This window comes from Chionomys nivalis, chromosome 11, assembly GCF_950005125.1.
Source record: "Chionomys nivalis chromosome 11, mChiNiv1.1, whole genome shotgun sequence".
NCBI lineage: Eukaryota > Metazoa > Chordata > Mammalia > Rodentia > Cricetidae > Chionomys > Chionomys nivalis.
In genome coordinates, this window is record NC_080096.1 from 38,011,807 (window position 1) to 38,035,741 (window position 23,935).

General features: G+C 37.4%; 1 protein-coding gene across 3 annotated transcripts in view; it reads right to left on the bottom strand.

The window, feature by feature from the left end:
- Faf1 (Fas associated factor 1) overlaps positions 1–23,935 on the bottom strand; it is a 310,745-nt gene that overhangs the window by 231,499 nt on the left and 55,311 nt on the right. For all 3 annotated transcript variants that reach the window (XM_057784436.1, XM_057784435.1, XM_057784434.1), the window contains exon 3: positions 15,498–15,544. In XM_057784436.1, the coding sequence (XP_057640419.1) occupies positions 15,498–15,513 (16 nt within the window). In that variant the 5' untranslated portion in view covers positions 15,514–15,544. The remainder of the gene's footprint in view (positions 1–15,497; positions 15,545–23,935) is intronic.

The following is a 23,935-nucleotide window of genomic DNA, read 5'->3' on the forward strand; positions in this document are numbered from 1 at the left end:
ACATATAGTGGAAGGAGAGAACTAACTCTTCCAAGTTATCCATTGACCTACACACACAGACACACAAACACGCACACAATTTTCAAAACTTTAGGTGTACTTTCCAGTCATGCTCAGTTAATCATTATTTGACCTGCTACTTCTATTTTCAAAAAAAAAAAAAAACTGCTTTAAAACTTCTTTAAATTTTAATTCTCTTTCATTTAACTCTTAGTTTATAAAGATGGATTCTGTTAAGAAAATAGAAGCCAAAGAAACTTTTCTTAATACTAAATCCCCAATCTAACCCACATGTGTTTGCTCTCATTTCCCTTATAAAATAGAGGGGACATCTTTCTCCCTATATGTGTAAAATCTACTCAGTTTTACCCTAGACATTACCACCCCCATTTCCTTTATAATATCTTTGTCACTCAGTATACAATTTTAATTTGTTCAAACTTTGTTTTCTTAATAAAAGCTGACTAGAGTGCTGAATCAGATGACTAGCTCTGGAAGAGCTAATGAAATGGCTGTAAGACAGCTCCTGACTCTGATGGAGAATACAGAGGAAAACAGCAGCCCCAGTTTTTAGTGTCCAGCTGAAGGCACAAAAGTACAAAGTTCTGAATATGGCCTTTATAAAGAGTTTGTTATTTCTTCTAATAACAGGTAAGACCTTGCTGGGAATGAATTCAATTAATGTTGGAACCTACAGAATTACCGTGGAAGCTGAACATGCATACTTCCAAAGTCTCTTGTGAAAATTAAGGTGCTATTTTAGAAGGATTGAGAACCCAAAAAGTAACCTGAGACTCATATAAAAGAATCTTAAACCCTGAAATCTCTGAGTCTCTTTTATGCTCATACTCATGACTAAGAAAGTCAAATAACTTCTTTTTTATTAATTGATTTATTCTATTCTATTTGTGTATCTTGATCCCGTTTATTTCCCACCCCTTCACATCTGCCCTCTGTCACTGCCACCCCTCCCAAATAAATAAAATTCAAGAGAAAAAATGAAAATAAAATGATAAAAAATGTTAAAGGAAATACATTAACTATCTCATCATGAAAGCTGCAGTGCGGTCGGAAAAGTCAAGTCATATGCCCCTTGTCCCATGCGTCTCTGCTTGCAAGTGTTCACTGCACTCATTGGTCTCGTTTGAGGCCTCAGGTCTCTACTACACATTTGATGCTGGGCCCCAATTAGGATTCTTCCTGGACACCCCACCACAACACAGGACACCAAATAACTTCCAACTGCTTGGAACTTCTTATAAGTCTCTTCTTTGGAGTAGCTATCTTGAAAAGGAAGTCCTATTTTTAACAAAAGCTTTAGTGTCCCTTGAGGCCTCTAAAGTCAAGTCTATACTAACTGTAAGGAAAAAGTAAAGGGTTTTAACTGAGACATTCTTTATATCAAAGCAACTGTAACTATGAAAATTATATGAGCTATATCCTGTGGACAGAAATAATATTAAGTATGTTTAACCCAAATAATTTGCATAAGGAAAACTCCAATTTAGTTTGAGCAGCTGTAAGTTCCTCTAATTGTCTGCTCACAGATTGGAAAAAAATACCATCTCAAAATAGTGTGCACATAGTAAGGGTGTGATGTCCAAATCTGCCTAGCATACTACAGAAGATGCTCAAATAATGAAAGAAATAAGAAAGCTACAATGGACATAAGAGGGTAGAGATAACTCTGGTTTTCTTACTTTTTCTCTAAAGACCCCCTCCACTTCCACCAAGTAAAAAGGGTAGATGAACCACCTGATAATCTCCATTACAAAACTCACAGCTTTATCTCTTCTTCTCACCCTCCTCTGGTCAGCTTGCTAACCTATACTGTTGTTTTGCTCTTAAAAGTCTAATAAGTCCAAAAGAGAGAGGGAGAGAGAGAGAGAGAGAGAGAGAGAGAGAGAGAGAGAGAGAGAGAGAGAGAGAGGATAAAAGAGTGTGTGTAACTTGTAGACACCCTAGAGCTACTAAATAATTATACACATATTTTTATTCTCTATGATTAATTTGCAAAGCACCAAGTATAGAGTACACAGTATCTGTATTTTGTTTTCTTAAAATTTAGGTCAATTATCCCACTCACTGTCATAACAGTGTTGTCTGAAGAGATCCTAGTAACCTAAACATTATACAGAACAGCACTGCATTAGTAGCAGTGATGAATGACCAAAAGAACAAAACTGCAATTAACTCACAAAATTTGATTCGACAGCCAGGTGCTGGAGACCAACAAACACTGGCATTCCAAAACTGAAGGAGGAGGCAAGAACACATATAGACAGCTCAGTGATGGAGCACGTGTCTCATGCAAGATACCCTGGGTTCAAAGCCCAGTATTTGAGAAAAGGGGGGAAAAAATCACAGTCCTTCCACCTTGGTGATGCTTCTAGAGTACAATAAAAAAAAAGAAAACCAACGGCTTTCCTGTCAATAACTAATTAACTGGGAAAGAAATCACTTAGATTGGAAGAAAAAAACTAAATACATAAAGTACACTGGAACAAAACAAAACCAGATTGCTCTAACACTACACTCTCAATAAAAGATACATGTGAGAAGCAGCAGTGACAGAAGGCATCCCTTTGTGGAATAGTTGAGGCTGCTCACTGGCTAGCCACTCAGAGATAGCCTAACATACAAATCTTCAATGAATTAGGAGCAATATGAGGTTGACATTTTGTTAATAACATGAAAATATTTGATGTGAGGTGAATTTCTCCACATCCTACACATTGAAGAAAAGATTTTTACTACAGTGACAAGACACAGGTTAATAAGTTCTTTTTCACATTCTGTCAGGGGTTACTGATACAATGAGGTCATACCAAGGGTGAAGTGGGATTCTCCTCTGTATGCTATGAATATGTTCTATTATCCTTGGGTATTAAAGAAGTTCTTTTGGCCAATGGCTTAGTAGAGTAAAGGCAGAAAATCCAAAAAGAGATATAGAAAGAAAGTAGGCAGAATCAGAGACATGCCATGTAGCTGTGGAAAGAAAAAGATGCCAGCCAGAACCTTACCAGTAGGCCACAGTCTCATGGCGATTCATAGATTACTAGAAATGGGTTAATTTTAGATATAAGAGTTAACTAGAAATATGTATAAACTATTGACCAAACAATGTTGTAATTAACATAGTTTCTGTGTGATTATTCGTGCCTGGTTGACAGGGAAACGAAGGAGTAGTCTCCACTTACAAAATGGTGCACCAACGTGGGGTGGCCATATCCACATAAAAACTGAGACAAGCCGGGAGATGGTAGAGCACCCTATAATCCCTGTATTCAGGAGGCTGAGGTAGGCAGATCTCTGTAAGTTCAAGGCTAGCCTGGTCTACAAGAGCTAGTTCCAGGATAAGCTTCAAAGCTACAGAGAAACACTGTCTCAAAAAACCAAAAACACAAAAACAAACAAGCAAAAAATTCAAAACAAAAACCAGAGAGCTTGGGAAGAAATTCTAGACACACACACCAAAGAGAGAGAGGGAGAGAGAGAGTGTGTGTGTTAAGGGTGACTTAATGGTAGCCGCATTTTCTCAGCTGGGCTCTGTTTGCTAGAAGCAACCAGAAGGCTTCCTGCACAGCTGCAGAGCTCCTTTAAGGCTTCCTGGTTCGTGATAGTTCCATGAACAGTTCTGGCTCTTTCGGGTAGCGAATATTTGAATGGGGTTTGTGAGCAGTGTGCTGCAAGTACTTGGTGGCAGCATGGGCCAACTCCTTCCCAGAGCTGAGGTGTAAGCATAGCTCCCAGCCGGCAGTAGCAGAGCTGGCAAGTAAATGTACCTCCATCATATTGAAAGACGGAGAGAAGCGGACCCAGCATCCAGGGCCACTATGACCAAGTTGCTTAGCATTTTAAAAGTGTTCCTGGTCAGAAAATGATTACAGCTACGCAATAAAGACAGAGTCAGACCAAAATAAACCTCTAAATGGGTCACAATATGTTTTTAAAATGTGCATGGGCTTAAGAGAGAGAAGAAAAATAGTACATTTATAAAAAGAATAGTTTTAAAGAACAAAACAAAGTCTTTAAAGAAACAGAATATACTAAAGGAGGTAAAAGAAATAAGCCATGTAAAAATGGAAAATACACCCAGAGTCTGAATTATATATATATTATTGTGCTTTCTTTGAATTTTTTGACTGTGAATGAGCTACTTACAGAGAGATATTTCATTGTACGGGTCGCTAAGCTAAACCAACATATATATTTTAAAGGTATCTTGACTTCAAAATTTGAGTCTAAGGATATGTTGCTTTGGAAAAGGGGTTCTGCTTTTGTTTCCACTGAGAACAGAAAGCTGTGGATTCCTAACCAGCTAATATTGTCTGATCAAACAAGACTCCCTGAAGTAATGGCCTAGGTGGTCCAAAATCCATGACACCTTCAAAACTGCTGGCTGAAATGGACCTACCACACAAAATACCCCATGAAAGACCTGATTAACAGCACCCTCAAGCAGCAGGAAGTAGTCTAGAGAACAACACCCAAATTTCCTAAATGACTGTTTATAAATATTTGTTTACATTTAAAGGGGGATATGCCATAGAGATGAACACTTTGCATGGATCTTGGTTTGTTGATACAAATTTGAGGTCAATTTTGTTATATGTACATTTCTGTTCTTGATTAAGGTATTGTGTTTGTGCAGCTCATTTAAAAATGTAATGTATAATCAAAAAATACAGGTTAATAGTCATCTATAATAGTCAAGCTTGTAGTCATGTTAGTTAGGTTTTCTAGATGTACAGAGATATATTTCAGATGGATATGTAATCTTCAAACCCTTCAAAGATTTACAGAATATGGCATTTAAAATATTTTAAGAACATAAGACCTTTCATGACAATGAGATACATCTGCTCCTGGCAGCACCAATCTACTATATGAGGATGATGGGCAGTGAAGGGGTTCCTTATAGAGTTTGTTATCCATTTGGGCGAGAAACTGCTCTTGCCTGGACCACTTGATGGTATGCTGTATGAACTGGATATGCAGGACCCACAGAAAAAAGAGAGCTTGCTAAATTTGCCTAAATGTGATACAGTCCTTCAGGGTTCCTGCTTCATGAAAGAATCTGCCAGACATTCTGTAGGAAACAGAAGAAAATAACTGATAAACTGCCAATAGAAGTCAAACAGTCTTTCAAATTTCCTGCTTCATGGAAAAGTCTGCCAGATACTATGGGCCTGTAGGCTGAAGATGGATGCCCCAATGTTACAGAAAACCTTTGGGTGACTGTCCAGGCAGCTAGAAGTCTCTGTCAATTCTGGAGTTTTAGAAGTTGTTTACAATGCACTTCCTGTTAACTTAGGTAATATATCCTTTTGGGGTCTTTGATGGAGTTGAAGAATAATTAGTTATAATTATAGTTTTCCTTAGTTATGATAAATGATAAAAATCCTTCTGGGGAAGCTGGGCAGTGGTGGTGCACGCCTTTAATCTCAGCACTTAGGAGACAGAGGCAGGTGGATCTCTGTGAGTTTGAAGCCAGCCTGGTCTACAAGAACTAGTATCAGAACAGGCACCAAAGCTACAGAGAAACCTTATCTCGGAAAAAAAAAAAATTCTTCTGGGGTATTTGATAGAGCTGAAGAATAGATAGTTATAATTATAGTTTTCCTTAGTTATCATAAAAGATAAAGTAGATACAAATATTGTGACTGTAATTATTGCTTGATACTGTTTTGTTATATGTAATTTTACTATGTTAAAGTTAAAACCTTCCTTTTTATTTAGAAAGAAAAGGGGAGATAATGTGGGATTCCCCTCTGTATGCTATGAATATGTTTTATTACCATTGGTTATTAAAGAAACTATTTCGGCCCATGGCTTAGTAAAGCCAGATGGGAAATCTGAACAGAGATATAGAAAGAAAGTAGGCAGAGTAAGAGAGACGCCATGTAGCTGCCAAAGGAGAAAATATGTCAGCCACCAGCCAGAACCTCACAGTCTCATGGTGATTTAAGATTAATAGAAATAGGTTAGAGTTAGCTAGAAATATGCATAAGCTATTAGCCAAAGAGTGCTGTAATCAATATAGTTCTGTGTGATTATTCACGTCTGAGTGGCCGGGAAACAAGTGAGCAGTCTCCACCTACAGAAGGGTCAGAAGGCGTGGGCACAGAGAAAGTTGAACCTGAATAGAAAGAGACTAATATTGAGGCCACAATACACAAGAATGATTAGTAATGGGTAACATCTGTCTTCAATGAAAAAGACTCTTTGGAATATATATTGTCTTCTCTGGACATCAATGATACTTCCAGTATCACCATTCATAAGTTTATCAAACACAGTATCTTCCATGGTTTCTCACACACAGTGTGCCTGAGGAACTCATTTCCACAGTAGAGGAACTGCAGCAATGGGCTCATGTATGGATGTGATTGTCCTCTCTGAGTTAGCTTAAAAGAACAGTGACTTTCTAAATACTCAGTTGATAGAGGTTGCAAAATATGGCCTTTAAACTAAAGGCTCCCTCTTAAAGAATATGGCATATTCTTTACACTAGTGACAAAAATACCATATTTATCAAACTACCAGAAAATGTGTTGTAGGAGCTGAGCAGTGGTAGTAGATTGTTTATGCCCAGTAACATCACATTTTTGGTTTGTTTGTTTGTGTGTAATTTGGACTAAAATGAATCAGAGATGTGGTATATAATGTTTTCACAACACTTCTGAATCAGAAATTTAGAATATCAGTTGGTATGGAACACCCAGCAAAAGAGAGGTATTAGCTAGAGTTCATCACTATTATCAATCCTGATTACCAAGGGAAAAATTTTGGGGTTATTATGACACAGTTGACTCTGTTTGTAAGCTAAAAGACTTTGTGAACTATGTCCAGTAAGTTACTGGAAATTTGCAATTAATAAAAAACAGATTCATTAGGGATACTGATTTTCCAAAACAAAGGTTTGTAATGTTCTACAAGGTAAAAAAAAATTTAATGACTAGTGGCATTGACTAAAGACAAAGAACATGGACTAATAGGAAAGAAAAAATAATAATATCAACTACAGTTTTACGACCATTAAAAGAAACCAGGGCTTAGTAGCCCATGTACATGTGCGCACATACACACACATTTCTTTCAGCCTGAACATTAACGCTATCTCGATCAGAACCTACCAGCAGCAAGCATACCAACAACAGTATTGACTTTATTTTAGTATCATTCACTAAAGACAGTTTTGTGTGTGTGTGTGTTCTAAATTTTTTAAATTGTGTGTGAATGTCAGTGTGTAGATTAGTTTATCAGTACTGTGATAAAATACCCTGACAAGCACAATTAAGGGAGAAAGGTCTTAGTTTAGCCCAGAGGTCCAAGCAGCAGGCTATCACAGTAAGGAAGTCCGGGCAGCAGAGCCTGAGAGAACTAGTCCTATCACACCCATAATCCGGAACAGACAACTCAGAACCCTCCTCCTAAGAACAGCACTGCCCACTTTTAGACTGGATCTTCTCAGATCATTTAGCATAATCAACATTCTACAGAAATTCTCAGAGGCTAACCTCAGGGGAGATAGTCAAATGTATACCCAGAGGCTTGCTTTCCAGGTGTCAGGTCAGCAAAGAATATTAACCACCACAGCGCACAGCGTGCCTGTGTTTCTGTAGACATGCATGCCAAAGTGCCAGTGTGGAGGTCAGAAGACACTCTTGAACTCAGTTCTCTCCCCACCTTCAGGTGGGCTCCTGGCCATCTCCCAAGCTCCCTGTGCTTCTTTTCACTCACACTATTTTTTCATTTTATCTGTTCTGTCTTAGTATCTACAGTTTGCTCTTTTAACCTCCTTCCCATCTTCACAATTAATTCCCTACATGAAACTCCTTCCATTTTACATGGTTGAAATTCATACCCGATATTTTGGTTATTGATCCTTAACAAAAAAGTCTCAAATTTTAATTTTTTTATTTTTAAAATGACCAACATATCATTTGACTTCCTCCACTATACTTTTCTTTTTTGGGTTTTTTTAGTTTGGGGGATTTTGTTTGCTTGGTTGGTTGAGTTGGTGGCTTAGTTGGTTTTTTTGAGACCACTATACTTTTCTAATCAAAAATTATTTAAGAAAAAACAAAGGCACTGGGAAAGGGTGGAAGTGTGGGTAAAACCTAAAAATTTTGAAAAAAAAAAGATAATATTAGATAATGAGGAAGAAGGAGAATAGGAGGAAAGACTATGAATCATGGAAGGATAAAAAGCTAATATTTTTTCTAGTTTCAACTCCATCATAGTTTTGTTTTTTTAAGGTTGATAGGCAAATTCAGTTGTGTATTCAAAAAGTAAGAACTGTCTTGCCTCACAAAAGAATGGGATATGCTTTTGAGGTAGGAAATGTGAAAGCGGGGCTTTCTTTTTTAACATCATTGATCAACAGTACAACAGGAATTAGACAGGACCAGTCACTGAGTATGTTTATCACACTGATCTATTTAGAAAAAGGTCTCCTTTTTACTGTGTTCTTGGGGGAGAGGTTTTGTAACCTGAATATTTCCCCCTCATTCTATTGCTTACAACTATATCAATCATTGTGTTATAGTATTTTACATACTAATTATGTAAAATATAGTTATATATAAAATAAAATGTGGTTAAAAACAAAGAACTATTGAGACCCTTCAGGTTCTAGCTCAGGTTCTCAGCGTCCAGCCAAGACACAATGGCCAAGCAAGGGAACTAAAGATCTGAGGGTGTTGCTGGGTCGAGAGGTAGGTTGAACCCGACTTTCCTGAGAAACCGCCACACTGCTTTCCAAAGTGGTTGCACAAGTTTGCATTCCCACCAGCAATGGATGAGAGTGCCCCTTTCTCCACAACCTCTCCAGCAGAGGCTATCATTGGTGTTTATGATTTTAGCCATTCTGACAGGTGTAAGATGGTATCTTAATGTTGTCTTGATTTGCATTTCCCTGATTGCTAAGGAAGTTGAGCACGATCTTAAGTGTCTTTTGGCCATTTGAACTTCTTCTGTTGAAAAGTCTCTGTTCAGCTCAGTGCCCCATTTTATAATTGGATTGATTAGCCTTTTACGGTCTAATTTCTTGAGTTCTTTGTATATTTTGGATATCAGACCTTTGTCAGTTGCGGGGTTGGTGAAGATCTTCTCCCAGTCAGTGGGTTGCCTTTCTGTCTTAGTGACAGTGTCCTTTGCTTTACAGAAGCTTCTCAGTCTCAGGAGGTCCCATTTATTCAATGATGTCCTTAGTGTTTGTGCTGCTGGGGTTATACGTAGGAAGTGTTCTCCTGTGCCCATGTGTTGTAGAGTACTTCCCACTTTCTCTTCTATCAGGTTCAGTGTGTTTGGACTGATATTGAGGTCTTTAATCCATTTGGACTTGAGTTTTGTGCATGGTGATAGATATGGATCTATTTTCATTCTTCTACAGATTGACTTCCAGTTCTGCCAGCACAATTTGTTGAAGATGCTCTCTTTTTTTCCATTGTATACTTTTAGCTCCTTTATCGAAAATCAGGTGTTCATAGGTTTGTGGGCTAAAGTCAGGGTCATGGGACAAAACCGGTCTCGCTGAACATAATGGACAATGAGGACTACTGAGAACTGAAGAACAATGGCAATGGGTTCTTGATCCTATTGCACGTAATGGCTTTGTGGGAGCCCAGGTAGTTTGGATGCTCACCTTAATAGACCTGGATGGAGGTGGGTGGTCCTTGGACCTCCCACAGGGCAGAGAAACCTGCTTGCTCTTTGGGCTGAGGAGGAAGGAAGACTTGATTGGGGGAGGGGGAGGGAATGGGAGGTGGTGGCGGGGAAGAGGCAGAAATCTTTAATAATTAAATAAATTAATTAATAAAAAAAAATAAAAAAATAAAAAAAAGTGATCAAATAAAGTCTGATAAACTGACCAAAAAATAAAGAAAGAAAGAAAGAAAGAAAGAAAGAAAGAAAGAAAGAAAGAAAGAAAGAAAGAAAGATCTGAGGGTGAAAACTCTCCACTACATACTTTTCCACATCAGTTTTGTTATCGTTCTGCCATCCTTCAAAGGTTTCAATTTAAATACTCATGCAGACAAAATCAGCAATTCTCTAGCAATAGCAAGGATACCAGGCATGCATTTCTCAGGGCAATGAAAACAGACAAAGACTAATAAAAAGGGCACCTGTATCTTACTTATCAGCTTAGGGAGCATGATTTGTGCATATCTAAAGAGGGGAAAAGGGTCGATAGAGGAAGGAGCTATGATCTCTAACAGGGGAGAAGGGGTGATTGTGTGTTAAACTACATTTGTGTGTAGTTAAGCTAGGAGCTTGTAATCAGATAAATGTGGAAAAGGGGAAGAAAATGAGGCAGTGCTGTGCACTTTCTAAGCACTTTCTTCCACTTCCACAGTGGCTAGGAATACAGCTTTGTGGTAACTATGACAACCGAAGTGAGCTATGGAAGAAAAATGGGTTGTGTTTGATCCCTATTAGCATTTTCACCAAATGTAGCTGATTACAGAGGATGTCTCAGCCCTAGAGATTACATCTAAAGTGGCTAGAGCAAATGGAAAAACTATGTCTATGTAGTGTAAAATCCTGAGGCTGATACTTCCAGCCTCAGGCTAAGCAGCAGAGTACTTGTCCCCACTGATGCCCAAATTAGAAGGAATTTCTTTCTCTGGGGCTGGTTAGCTTTTTCCTGTACCTCTAGGGGTATAGGCACAAACAGTTAATTTCCTAGACTAAGATCCAGTATCAATAAACCAAGCTGAAGGTAAGTACAGAATAGTAACAGCTTGTTAGGACAGAGCAGGGGCCAGCTGAAGTTTCACACACCTAAATCGGGTGTTAGAGAAATCAGGTGCCCAGTTCTCCTTATCATAAAGGCAGACAAGCTGTATCCTCCTTTCTCAGTACCTGTTCTTTGAGGCTCCAAATGTGGTCCATTTGCAAGGTTCCTCGTCCTGGCTGAATATCCTGCCATAAAGGATAATTATGGGGAGCTAGTTCTAAGTTTGTATCAGAGAATGACCATAGATTTGACTATGAGAACCACAGTTTCTAGACTGTGTGAATACTTCCATCTCAGGGCCCCACAGTGTGAGCAAAGGTCATACATTATACAGGTACATGAAGGACTTATGTCCAATAATTGATTAATACACTGCTGAGGGTTTGGGGGACAAATCCCACTATGGAAAAGGGAGCACTGTGGCTTCACAAAAGTTTTACAGAAATGACAGCAACTATTCAAAAGGCAAATGTCCTCAACACCCTGCAATTTGGGTGTCCTCCATCAGAATGAGTGATCCTGATGGGTCAGCCTTATGATTTTATCAGTTGAATCCTCACTGTATAATCCTGTGGCCTGTAGCAAAGAACATCATTTTTTAAGAGGCATTGATGCGCGGGGGGGGGGGGGGTGTCTATACAGAAATCTACCTCAGGTCTAATTCATGGCCAGCGAGTGCTTAGGTTTCTCAACAGAGCACTCACTCAGGTTCCAGGAGGTAATAAGGACTTTTCCTAAGTGAACAGGAACTGGACACTTGTTTATTATTTCAACTTACAGAAGTTCATTCCATGGCAAAGTCTCTGGGTACACCTATCCAATAAAACCACATCTGCTTTCAAAGCAAATTTATAAATCAATTCAGATTGTTTTAATGGACATTTTACTAAACCAGAATGCCCGGGCCCTTACACATTCTGAAGGTTTAACATTATATATCCTAAAAGTATAACACTCAAGATTTGAAAATAAACATGTCTTTCCTAAGTGTAATTATGCTAAGCAATAAACAAATGAGTATGCTACATACTCTTCTGGGTCATAAAATAAGTAATTGATAAAAATCACCCATTTAGTGAATAAGTAAAGTTACACTATTAATTTATAAAGCTCATTTTTAAACATAGCATCTGCTCTCCCTTAGTGCAAGTAATTAAATAATACTTCTAAAAAATTATCTCTGAAGATAGTATGTGAGGTACTGCACAACGTTCTTAATATTAACTATTAAGAATGCCCAAATTCTGTGTATAAACTTGATGTTTGCTTACAAGTGAATGAATACTACGTAAGTCAGCCATTAAAAACATATTGTGGTATCTGTATGTCGCCTAATGAAACAGTCCTAGGAGGAAGGCCAGAGGATGTGCTGAACCAGAAGATATTCCCTACTCCAGCAACATCATGCGGTGGCATTTGGGTCAAGCCACTTCATGCCTTATTATCCTTAATAATAAATCAGGGATAAAATTATCTGTCTTTATTAATGTCTAACAAAAATATGTAACTAAAATGACTGTAAAAATAAATTTGGAAAACAAAAATATTATATACATGTGCTGAATTTCAACTTTCTTACCCAAAGGAAAATATCTTTTAAAAAAAGTTATGATCTCATGTTTACTAATCTTCCAGAAAAATAACAATAAAGAAAGGGCATAACTTTTTTTAAATTTCCCTTTCTAACTTTTAAATGTTATTGACCAAAGTACACCCAACATAATCAAGTGGAGGTCAGTGAACAAACTGTGGGAGCTGGTCTTCTCTTTCTACTATGAGGGTTCCAAGAATCAAACTCCAAAAGGTTTTATAACCTCTGGCCAAAAGAATTATATCTACCAGTGCCCAGCAACTATTTACTATCAAAACATCTGTATCTCATGATAGTATCTTATACAAATGTCAAAATATATAAATAGGATAAATAATGTGATCTTTAATTACCAACTTGACACACTCTAGAACCACTTAGAAAAAAATGCTAATTAAGAGATTGTCAGGCTGGCATGTGGATATTGCTGTGAGGGACTATCTTGATTATGTTAACTGATGTGAGAGGATCCAGCCTAAAAGTGGGCAGCAGCATTTCAAGGGTCCAGGGCTGTAGACAGAAGAAGCTGAATAGTAAACAGGAATGTGTCAATCCTCTCTATGTTTGACTGTGATGTAATGTAACTGTTGCTCTAAGTTCCAACTGCCTTCACGTCCCTGCTATGACAGACCATAACCTGGAACGGTGAGATAAAATAAGCCCTTTCTCCCAGAAGTTGTTTTGGATATTTTACCTCAGCAAGAGAAATAAACCTGAGACACACAAAAATACATTTGATTCTTTCTGCTCTTCTGTTAAAGTATAAAGTAAAAGTCAGTTCTTTATAAACTATTGCTAACTTAAATCAAAGATACAAAGCAATGACTACATAGACATCTAGCGCTGACTTCTGCTTTCAGTGCCAACTATGAAAGAAGTCAAAGAGAGCTCTTTTATTTTCCTTAGTTGGCAAACAGCCATTCCCAGTTATGGAAATTCACAGTGATTTTAAAAACTAAAGAATAGAGGAAGAAAACAGTTGAGAAATTTACTAGATACAACTTATTTTCCTTCACAGGCATGATTTGTTCCTCAGAAAGAAGCAAAGAAAGCTTAAAAAACAAAAAAAAAAAAAAAAAACAACAAAAAAAAAAACTCACTCTGTTCAAATTTAGACCGTAAATACTATAGTATTTACTAGAGGATACTAAATTTATCATTTAAAAAAAGGCAAAAGATATCATCTATACTAAGAAAGATGGGATATTTCCAGGGAATACAAGCTTCTGCGGGTACCACAGCAAATGCTATGGAGTCCAATGTCTTCAGTATTACAATGAAAAGCCCCAAAGGAAATGAAGGCACAGAATGTGGTAACAGAACTCATTAAGATGAAAATGGAGTGCTATTTAGTACTCTAAAACTTTCTAAACCCAAGTTTATAAAATGACCATGAAGTTCCTGTAATTACCTGGTTTCCTTTTCTGGACAAGAGCTTCAGTAGAACTAACTGAACACCCTTCCAAGCAAAACCAAAAAAGCTACAGACTTTGGACATCAGCCATATTTACTCAGGATCAAATGTGACAAATTTTAAGGGGGAACTGGAAAATAGCTTTCCATTAAATCATTAAAAGTGGTACAGGCAGCAATAGTTTTTTGCCTCTATCCTAAATACATAGTTTCCTACCAAATATAGCACAATTGTGCAATCCAGGTTGAATGTTTTCTGCTGTGACAGCACTTTTCTTCCTCTCCCCGTCTCTGCCTGCTCATCTATACGTAGCAGATCACGCTCCATGACTTACAAGTACCAGCCACCAAAACTCAAACCAACAGTCGGAACTAAAAGTACTCTATTGAAGGGGCAAGTATCAAAAAAATAAACTACGTTTAGAAGGAAAAACTGTTTTATTTCCTCTGACTTTAAACTGAGTTATTTTAATCCAGAACCAAAATCTCTCACTTTCAAAAGGAAATTTAAAAAACAAAAATTGCCCACTCCTTTTTAAGGATGTTTTAAACATTATAGTTCTCTCTTAGGATCATCTTCCAATTTTACCTGTAACAAAGACACAAAGTAAATAAAACTAATTCACATGTTAACTGAGACTATTTCATCAGACAGGGTCATAGTCCTGTGCTCTGGGATGTGTCATTATTAAAAAGTTAGTGAAATTGTTACAAATTTCCAGAGTTTGAAAGCAACTGGGGAAGGGGGAAAGACTGTGTTGTCAGCTTGAAGAGAAAGCCTGAATTGTCAGGTGACAACCATACTGTGTGGATATTGTGCCATGTCTTATTTAAAATCACTCTTATTTAAATTTCACTCTAAAAGTTTGTATTATCCAACTGGCAAAAAATAAAATAAAGATTTTATAGTAAAAATAAGACTCCGCACCTGGGAAACAGAAGTAGACAGAGAGAGATCTAAGACCAGATGGAGCGATACAGGGAGCTCAAGACAGGATAGGAACACACAAAACCCTGCTCCAAAAAAGAAGTGCGCGGGGGCGGGGGCGGGGGGGGCTGGCTGGAAATCTTATAGAACTAACCAACTTCAGAGAACTAATTAACAAATACTATAAAAGAACAATGTCTGGCCGGATAGTGGTAGTGCATGCCTTTAATCCCAGCACTAGGGAGGCAAAGGCTGGAGGATCTCTGTGAGCTCCAGGCCAGCCTGATCTATAAGAGCTAGTTTACAGGACAGGCTCCAAAGCTACAGAGAAACCCTGTCTCAAAACAAACAAACAAAAAAAAAACCCAAAAAACAATGCCTGTATTAATGAACTTACTGACCAAAAGTCAATAGCTCCACTAAAAGGTGAACAGAACAGAGAAACTGGGAATATGGAGTTGGTTCAACACTTAAAAGATGGCTGCTATTTCAGAAGAACTGGATTTGGTTCCCAGTACTCACATAACAACTTACAACCACATGAAACTTCAGTTCCTGTTCCACAGTACCCAATGCTGTCTTCTGGACTGCTTCTGCAGGCATTGCATGCAAATGCTGTACTTACATACATGCAAGCAAAAAACCACTGTATGTATATATATATATGTGTGTGTGTGTGTGTGTGTGTGTGTATATATGTATATGTATATATATACCAAAAATATATTTTTTTTAAAGAATGAACCCCCAAAATTGGTAAAATTTTCTTCTTCATTCTGATAAATTGTCATCAAACCATTAAGTACTTTGTAACATACCTTTGTAGAATGCCATTTTCCTGGGGTATTACACCATTGATAGCTGCCTGCAAAGGAAAAATAAGGGGGGTTCAGAATTTTAACAAAATAGATAACTGAACTAGCGGAATGAAGAATGTCATAAAAGGAAGCAAATATATCTTGAAATATTTACTTAAACAAAATACTGAATGGTAAAAATAATCTTCTTTTAAGTGCTTTCTACTTTACCATAATAAAATATAGTATTTAGAAAGCTTTTGATTAAGACTCTTGTTTTTCCTTTGGGAAATTATTAAGCTCCATTCCATATACTGTTGGAACTATGTCAATGACGGCCCTACATAGACCAATCAGACTCTCCAAGGAGTATGGACCTTAAGTGAATTGAAATTGACCAAACAATACTATATTCTTCCACAAAACTACTAAAGAGGTCATTTTTTTCTGAGTCAACTGTTGGACAAAATGTTTTACTGGCTTCCCTAATAGCCTGATTATTCAAATGTTCTTTCAAACCTGTAGCATCTTCTCTTCACACTTCTGATAATTTCTGCTTGCTACACATTCTACTTTATATCCAAAGATTCAAGTATATAATCTGAGATTTTTAAAAGGTGAGTCTCTAGTTGGATTGAATAAAAATGAAAATAATTACTAAAACCAATACATTTTAAGAATGCAGTTAATACAAATAGAAAAGAAATTCAAACATTTATTGGAAATAAAAATGATAAATGTATTTCTATTTAACAATATACATTATTAGCAGATCAAATTAAATGGTATAACTAAATCTTGCAAATTCCATATTTGGAAAGTTTCATCAACTATCCACTTTTTTCCATTTATGGAAAATACTAGACTATAGAAATCAGTGCATTTTTGTTCAAGTTGTTTCCATGCAATATGTCAGAATTAAAATAACTTCAGACCCCCTAAGTGACAGGTAGTTAATACACAGGATATTTGTATTGTAGCATTCACAATTCCGATTCTGCATCATGTCAGCTCTTCCAACACAACAAGATATTCTTTCATTCATTTATACTGACCCCTTATACAATATCTAGCATCAACCTAGCCAACAATTTTTGAGTTGCTAACCCAGAACTGTCTGGACACTAAGACAGCACTTGTGAGCAAGGCAATCCTATATTTTCATAGATTGTACCCTAAGTAGAAAGGTATCTTATTACAATCTTATCCTCATTATAACATTATCACTTATATCAATGAGAGCTTCTAAAGAAGTCTATCTCTCAATACTTATGAAGTAGGTAATTTCTAACTTCTACCTCATTTATACTGTAAGTCTATTGAGCTGTAAGAAAGAAATTAAGATGAAAATTTCCCTACTTACATAATGGTAAGATAAAGAAATAAGAATAGATATAAAGGCAGTGGCTTTAATCCCAGCACTCGGGAGGCAGAGGCAGGTGGATCTCTGTGAGTTCGAGGTCAGCCTGGTCTACAAGAGCTAGTTCCAGGACAGGCCCCAAATCTACATAGAGAAACCCTCCTTTGAAAAACAAAACAACCCCCCCCCCAAAAAAAAGAGTAGATATAAATGTCCACACTAAAATGGAGAGGTCTAAAACAAAATATGATAATATAGTTATAAACTAGTATGAGAGCTGAAGAGATAGCGAAGTGATTAAGAGTCCTTGATGGTCTTGGAAAGAACCAAGTTCACTTTCAACACATAACATCAGGAGGCTCACAACCCCTTGTAACTCCAGTTCCAGGAGACCCAATAGCTTCATCTGGCCTCAGAAGGTGTTGAACACATGTGGTACACATATAGACAAGCAAGCACATACATGTACACTTAAGAAAAATTAAATAAATTTTAAATGAGTCAATGTGTCCTCAAAAAGACTCCTAGTAACATTTTATCCTTTCAAAATGAAAATAAAATCATTTTTCTTGAGTAATTTTAAATTTTCAGAACTATAGCAGGTTATTGGTAACAACCAACTATTTAAATTCGTTCTAATAAACTTTTCTTCTAAATTACTATTTTTCAAATACATTTCTAAAGATCTTTTATTATTTTTAATTGCTTATATGCATGTGTGCATATGATTGTAGGTACCGACGGAGGCCAGAGATGCCAGTTTCCCTGAAATTGGAGTTACAGGCAGTTATAAGCTACCCAGTGTGGGTGCTAGGAACTGACCTTGGGTCCTTCGTAAAAACATGCACACTAGAAATTGCTACGCCATCACTCCAGCCCCTACTTTTCAAATATTTTAATATGATATCTTTCTCTAGAATTTCTTCAGGATTATTCTCTATTACTTCAAAGCTGATAACTTTTTCTTCCCTTTATTGAAGTCTTAGTAGAGGAACATAAAGGATGTAGTAATTAAGACAAACAGTATAAGTACCCTCAATGTCACTAGAAAGAAAGAACCCGAACCCTAACCACATTAAAAGGCAGGGCTTCTGTGGGAAGAGATAAGGCTAAGAGCATCAGGAGAGCATTCTGTGTCTATTTGTATTCGTTTTCTTGCTTTGGTTTGTTTGGGCTTTGGTTAGTTTTTGGTTTTGGTTCTGCATTTTTGAAGACAGAGTCTCTGTAGTCTTGGCTGTCATTCTGTAGGCCAGGCTGGCCTTGAGCTCAAAGAGATTTTTCTGCCTCCCTGCCTCCCAGTGCTGGCATTAAAAGTGTGTGCCATCACATCTGGAATTTATTTTTCAATTGTAAAAGCATAAACATTGTTTTTAGAATATTCAGGAAACAAGTTTTTGTGTGACTTTAGCAAAGACTTGGGTCAAGTAGCAGTGAAAGACTGGAAATACATATAAATTAGATTATAAGACATAAAGTCATTAAGAGTTTACATAAGCTGGGTATGCGGCTTACGCCCATAACCCCAGTGTTCAAGAGGCTGAGACAGTAAGATTCCCAAGTTTGAGTCAAGCCTATGCTTTCTGTCTCAAAATAACAAAAGAACAAATTTTCATTTAGTCTAAACACAATGAGAAGATGACTCTTCAAACTTACACCTTCCCTTTAAGAACATATATTTGGTCAGTACTATGAGACGGAAATTGGAGAGGACTAAGAAAGATCTCAGGCATCTGCCTTGGAAACTCACAATCATGGCAAATGCTAAGCTGTTCTAATAATTCCAAAGTCAAAAAAAAAAAAAAAAAAAAAAACAGCCCTTCTCAATTAAAAGCCAGCCCTTCTCAATTCACTTCTTTCTCATATATTTAAAATCTAACAACAAATTCTTTATCTCCAAAATTTAAACTCTGACTAACCCTCTACGTACAATGGTCCAAACCACCATACAATCCCTCTGAAACTGTATGTCCACAGTGTAGTGATATTTCATTTGTATTTAATTAGCAAAGCTTGCCTGAAGATCAGAGTAAAAGAGTCCCACTGGTCAGCCTTACAGACCAGACAGTGGTGACTCACACCTTCAGACCCACCCAATAACCATACTAGTTTGCTATAGATACTGGGCAGTAGTGGTGCACGCCTTTAATCCCAGCACTAGAGAGGAATATAAGACGGGAGGAAACAACTCTCAGACACAGGCTCATTCTGAGATTCCTGGAGGCAGGATCGCCATTTTAGACTGTTTTGCTTTTCTGACCTTCAGGTTGAACCCCAATTTCTGTCTCTGAGTTTTTATCAATCATACTAAATCATAGTTTCGAAATGATCTCCAGCTCCCACCCTTGGCCCATACATCTCATTTCTCCACATGGCAGTCAACATAAATGCTGAGTCAAATAAAACCCTTTCTTCTCTCAAAAGTGCAATAATACTCTGCCACACAGCTGTAAGTCATCCACTTTAAAGTATTTGGGGGATAAACAGCAATCCTACTTTAGGTAGATTGCCAAATCAAAGAGATATACGCACACCCATGCTCAGTCCCATTATTCACAGCAGCAAAAGGCAAAGTAACCAAAATCCTATAAAATATATATTACCATATGACTGATCATTGGTCATGTGTTAAGTATAACTGACAAAATGAAATATTCAGGCTGTACATGTTATAGCTTGACATACACACATATTATAATGATAAGCAAAACTGTATTAAAATACCATTACTATATAATTAGTTGCTGTGTGGTGTGTGTGTGTGTGTGTGTGTGTGTGTGTGTGTGTCAGGTCTTCGATATCCTGACTAATGTGAATAACGTTATTAGGAACATGGAAGTTTGTTGAGACTAACTGGATTAAGAATTAAATGACATCTGGCAGAATACTTAGGAAAGTTAGCAATGATAATTATTCATTTTCAATTAGTTTTTAAATTATCTATTTTGTTGTAATAATGTAGAGGTACATAATGTCTGCGTCACACTAAGCTAGATATGTATCCTATATCAAGTTCTGATCCCAATGAGGTTATCTGGAATGAAGCCCAGAAATCATTCTTACAAGTTCAAGTGATTCTGATGCAATCAGTGTTAAAGAAAAGTATAGTTTTTAAGATACATATTAGGTACCAATAAAAAAAATTTTACTACACCTTACCATACAGAATATTTTTTCTAAGCTCCTTATTACTTCCAAAGTTACTTCATGTCTAAATGCATAGATCTTTCATAAATCCCTGGTTTAAATATACTCTCACTGCAGCCAGAAATGCATTGTATTCCAGCTCCATCACTAACTAGCTATGTGATTTTAAGAATTACTTAATTCCTCTCTGCTTCAATTTTCCCATCCATAAAATGGGGTTAATAATAGTATTTGTAGCCTGTAATCAAAATGTTGGAAGGCAAAAAATGGCCATTGTAAAGAAATAAGACTGCTGACAGCTTGGTTTTAGAAACTATTATTTTTCTTGTTACTATGACAAAAGCAATTGAAGCTTCAAAGGAAGGGTTTATTTTGGCTCACAGATTGGAGACACAGTTCTTCATGACGGGGAAGGAATGGTGGCAGCAGGAAAGTTAGAAAAGTCACATTGTACGTCTAAGTCAAGACGCAGAGGGAAATGACTGGTGATGTTCAGCTGGCTTCCTGTATCCCTGTTTATTCAAGCCATGGCATGATGCCACCCACTGCTTCGAAGGGCCTCCACTCCTCAGTTAAGCCTCTTTAGAAACAATGTTGATTATTATTCTACTATACGTTTTGTGGAAACTAATAACCTAATAGTAAATATAAATAAATATGCAAAAAAAGCCAAGAACACCTTAAAAATAATAAAGGTTACCAAGGGTATTTCTAAATCTACAGTAACTGAAACATGACAGTATTGAAGCAATGATACTCAAACCATTAAAAAAGAGCAGAATTGAAACATAAACACACATATAAGGATTCTGGATTTATAACAAAGATGTTGCTGAAGAGAAGTAAAACTGTCTTTTCAACAGTGAAGGCAAATGAAATTGATATTCTATAAGTAGAAAAACAAGAATAAGAAACTTCAGCCAATCCCATACCACACTCAAAATCAATCTCTGTGCCTAAAGAGATAATTCAGTGGTTAAGAGCACTTGTTACTCTTGCAAGGACCTGCATTCAGTTCCCAGAACCCACATGGTGACTCACAACTACACTTAACTCCAGTTCCAGGAAATCTGATGCCCTCTTCTGACCTCTGCTAGCACCTGCCAAACACATGGTGCACCATAAACACAGGCAAAGCACTCATACACATAAATAAAATAAATAAATCTAACAAAATGTTTAATCAATACCAATTAATTACAACTCTAAATATAAAAGGCAAAGCAATAAGGCTTCTAAAAAATTTAAATCATCTCCATGTGCATAGAATAGACAGATTTCATTCATAACACAATCCAAACTTCAAAATCAATAGAAGCAAAAGTTACAAATGAACTCATTTTTGTTCATTAAAGATTTTCATTAAAAGAGCAAAAAAGCGGAACACAGAATAGAAGATCTTTGCATCATACAACAAAGAGCTCTTATCCAGAAAATATAAAATAACTCTTGTGAACAAACAGGAAAACACCTAAGTCGAATAGAAAAAAAATAGAAAAACAACAACAAAAAAACTGAATGGGCACTTAGAAGAAAGCATCATCAAATGCCCATTATTAACAAGAAAAGTATAATTTTTTCTGAAGTAGAAATTAAAACCCCAACAAAATGATTCTATAACTTATAGGAATAGAAAAAAATAAAATGACTGGCAAGTACAGCAAGAATATATGGGTATCTGGAACTCATTCTGCTGGTGTGCTGTTTAGTTTTTTTGTCCATTTAGGTTTCTGTGTTTTTTGTCAACTTGACACAAACTAAGGTCCTCTAAGAAGTGAAAAACCTCTATTGAGACTGGCCTGTAGACAAGTCATTGGTGCATTTTCTTAACTAATAATTGATGTAGGAGCCCTAGTCCATTGTGGATAGTACCATCCCTGGGCAGGAGATCTTCGGCTACATAAGAAAGCAGGCTAAGCAAGCCAGTAAGCAGCATTTTTATCTGTCTCTGCTCCAGTTCCTGCCTTGCTTCCCTCAACAATGGACTGCGAAGGGGATGTGTAAGCCAAATGCGTTCAAATGCGTCCCCAAGTTGCTTTTGGTCACAGTGTTTATCACAGCGACAGAAAGCAAACTAAGATAATAAGAAAGGTTGTACTGATCATCACTTCTGTGAGATGTCATGTGGTGTGACAGCAGTGGGTGCAGGGCTTTAAGGAGAGAATGTTACTACAAGAGGCTCTATCCTGAAATCAAAATGCATAATGAAACCAGACCACAAAACAGCTCAGGTTTGCTTAAACAGGAGAGCGCATTCTCTGTTTGTTCCACGAGATCGTGCAGTTTTGCTCTCACAGCATTACCTCCCATGAATTACTAACAAATGTGCTGACTGTTAACGGTAAGTTGATTCAACCTCTAACTAAGCATTGGCGTTTAACCTCAACACTGCTAGCACCCATCTGTTGCCTTCCTCCACATGGTCCACAAGAGGAAAGCAGGCACATCTGTCAGAGTAGGAAACTGCTGCTCGGGATTAAAGGCTTTCAAAGGCAACACCCCTTCGGAAAGGCGTGTTTCTCTTCCAGAGCAGTCTGTGCTGCTGAGAGGAAACATCAATAAACCAAGAACTACCCACATGCCTTCTCATTTTTCCTATTCCACTTGTTCCATCTAATGCTGGGCAGCTCAAGTGCATCCTGTTACTGAGCTGCCAACTCCCTTACTAAGAGCCAGCATTTCAGTAGTTTAAAACTCAGGAGTCAAACCGCTTTTGCTAAAACAATCCAAGTGCAGGCCTGAAACAAAGAGCATTATCAGTAGCTAGAAAGGAATCACAAGGTTACAAAACAAAGACTATACCATAGTTTGCATACTGGATGTTCCCACGTGTTAAAGGCTTGGTCCCACACAGCTTTTACTGGGAAATAGTAGAATCACTGAGGATCAAAACTCGGCAGGAAGGTACTAAGGTCACAAAGGGCACACCCCTGAGGAAGATGTGAGACCAAACCACTTACTCTTTCTCTCTTGCTCCATAACTAATATACCTCTACCAAGTGCTTCAGCCAACAATTAGGCACTGCTCGTTCAGATCCAAAACGAAAAAGACCAATTGATTGTGGACTAGAACCTCCAACACTGTGCCAAAGTCGATCCTGAAGCTAGATGAGAATCACCTGAGACTAGAGATCACCTCCTATCTTCACGACTGAGGAAATTTCAAGGATTTGGGGAGTTCTGTGAAACAAATCAAGGATCAAAACCAAGTATTATTTTATCAAAGTGAAACCCTGTAACATCACTACCAATGTATGACCTATCCTTTCAAAAACCTTATACGTGAAATCACAAAAATCAGAGTTTCTGCAAAATAAGAATAAGGAGTCAAAAAAAAGTAGTATTTTTACTAAATAGACAAGATCATAAAGGCCCAGAAAGATGCAGTGACTTGCCTGAAAGAGCGCAGCAAATAAACAGCTTTGCCAAAACTAAAAATCTGGTCCTTCACTTCCAACCCAATTCTGAGAGTAAATCAAATATAATCACGACCTCTATGGGTAAACTGATTCCATGGCATTAGAGCAAAAGACGTGAAAATAGCAGGCAAGGTTTAAATGCAGCTCTGTAACAGAAGTGTGCAAGCACACACTCATCCAGGGAAGGTCTTAGCAAGATTTCTGCTTTGGGGTCTCAAAAGGACTCATGGCCACCAGAAAAGTAAAGCAAACAGGGAGGGGTAGTTCTACATATCATGCTCAAGGACATGTTCCCAGTGACCTAACTTCCTCCCACTAGGCACTTCGCTCTATTTTGTTTTAAATATACTGGTGTTTACATTTTTTATAAAATATATTTTGTTCATTTCTTTTTCCCCCAACTCCTAGACATTCTATATCTCCCTACTCACCCGACTTAATTTTTGTTCTTTCTCTCTCAAGGGGAAAAAACAAAGGCCAAAACATAATGGGTAGTGGGGCAGGGAACCAAGACCAAACACAGAGTACTCCTGAGC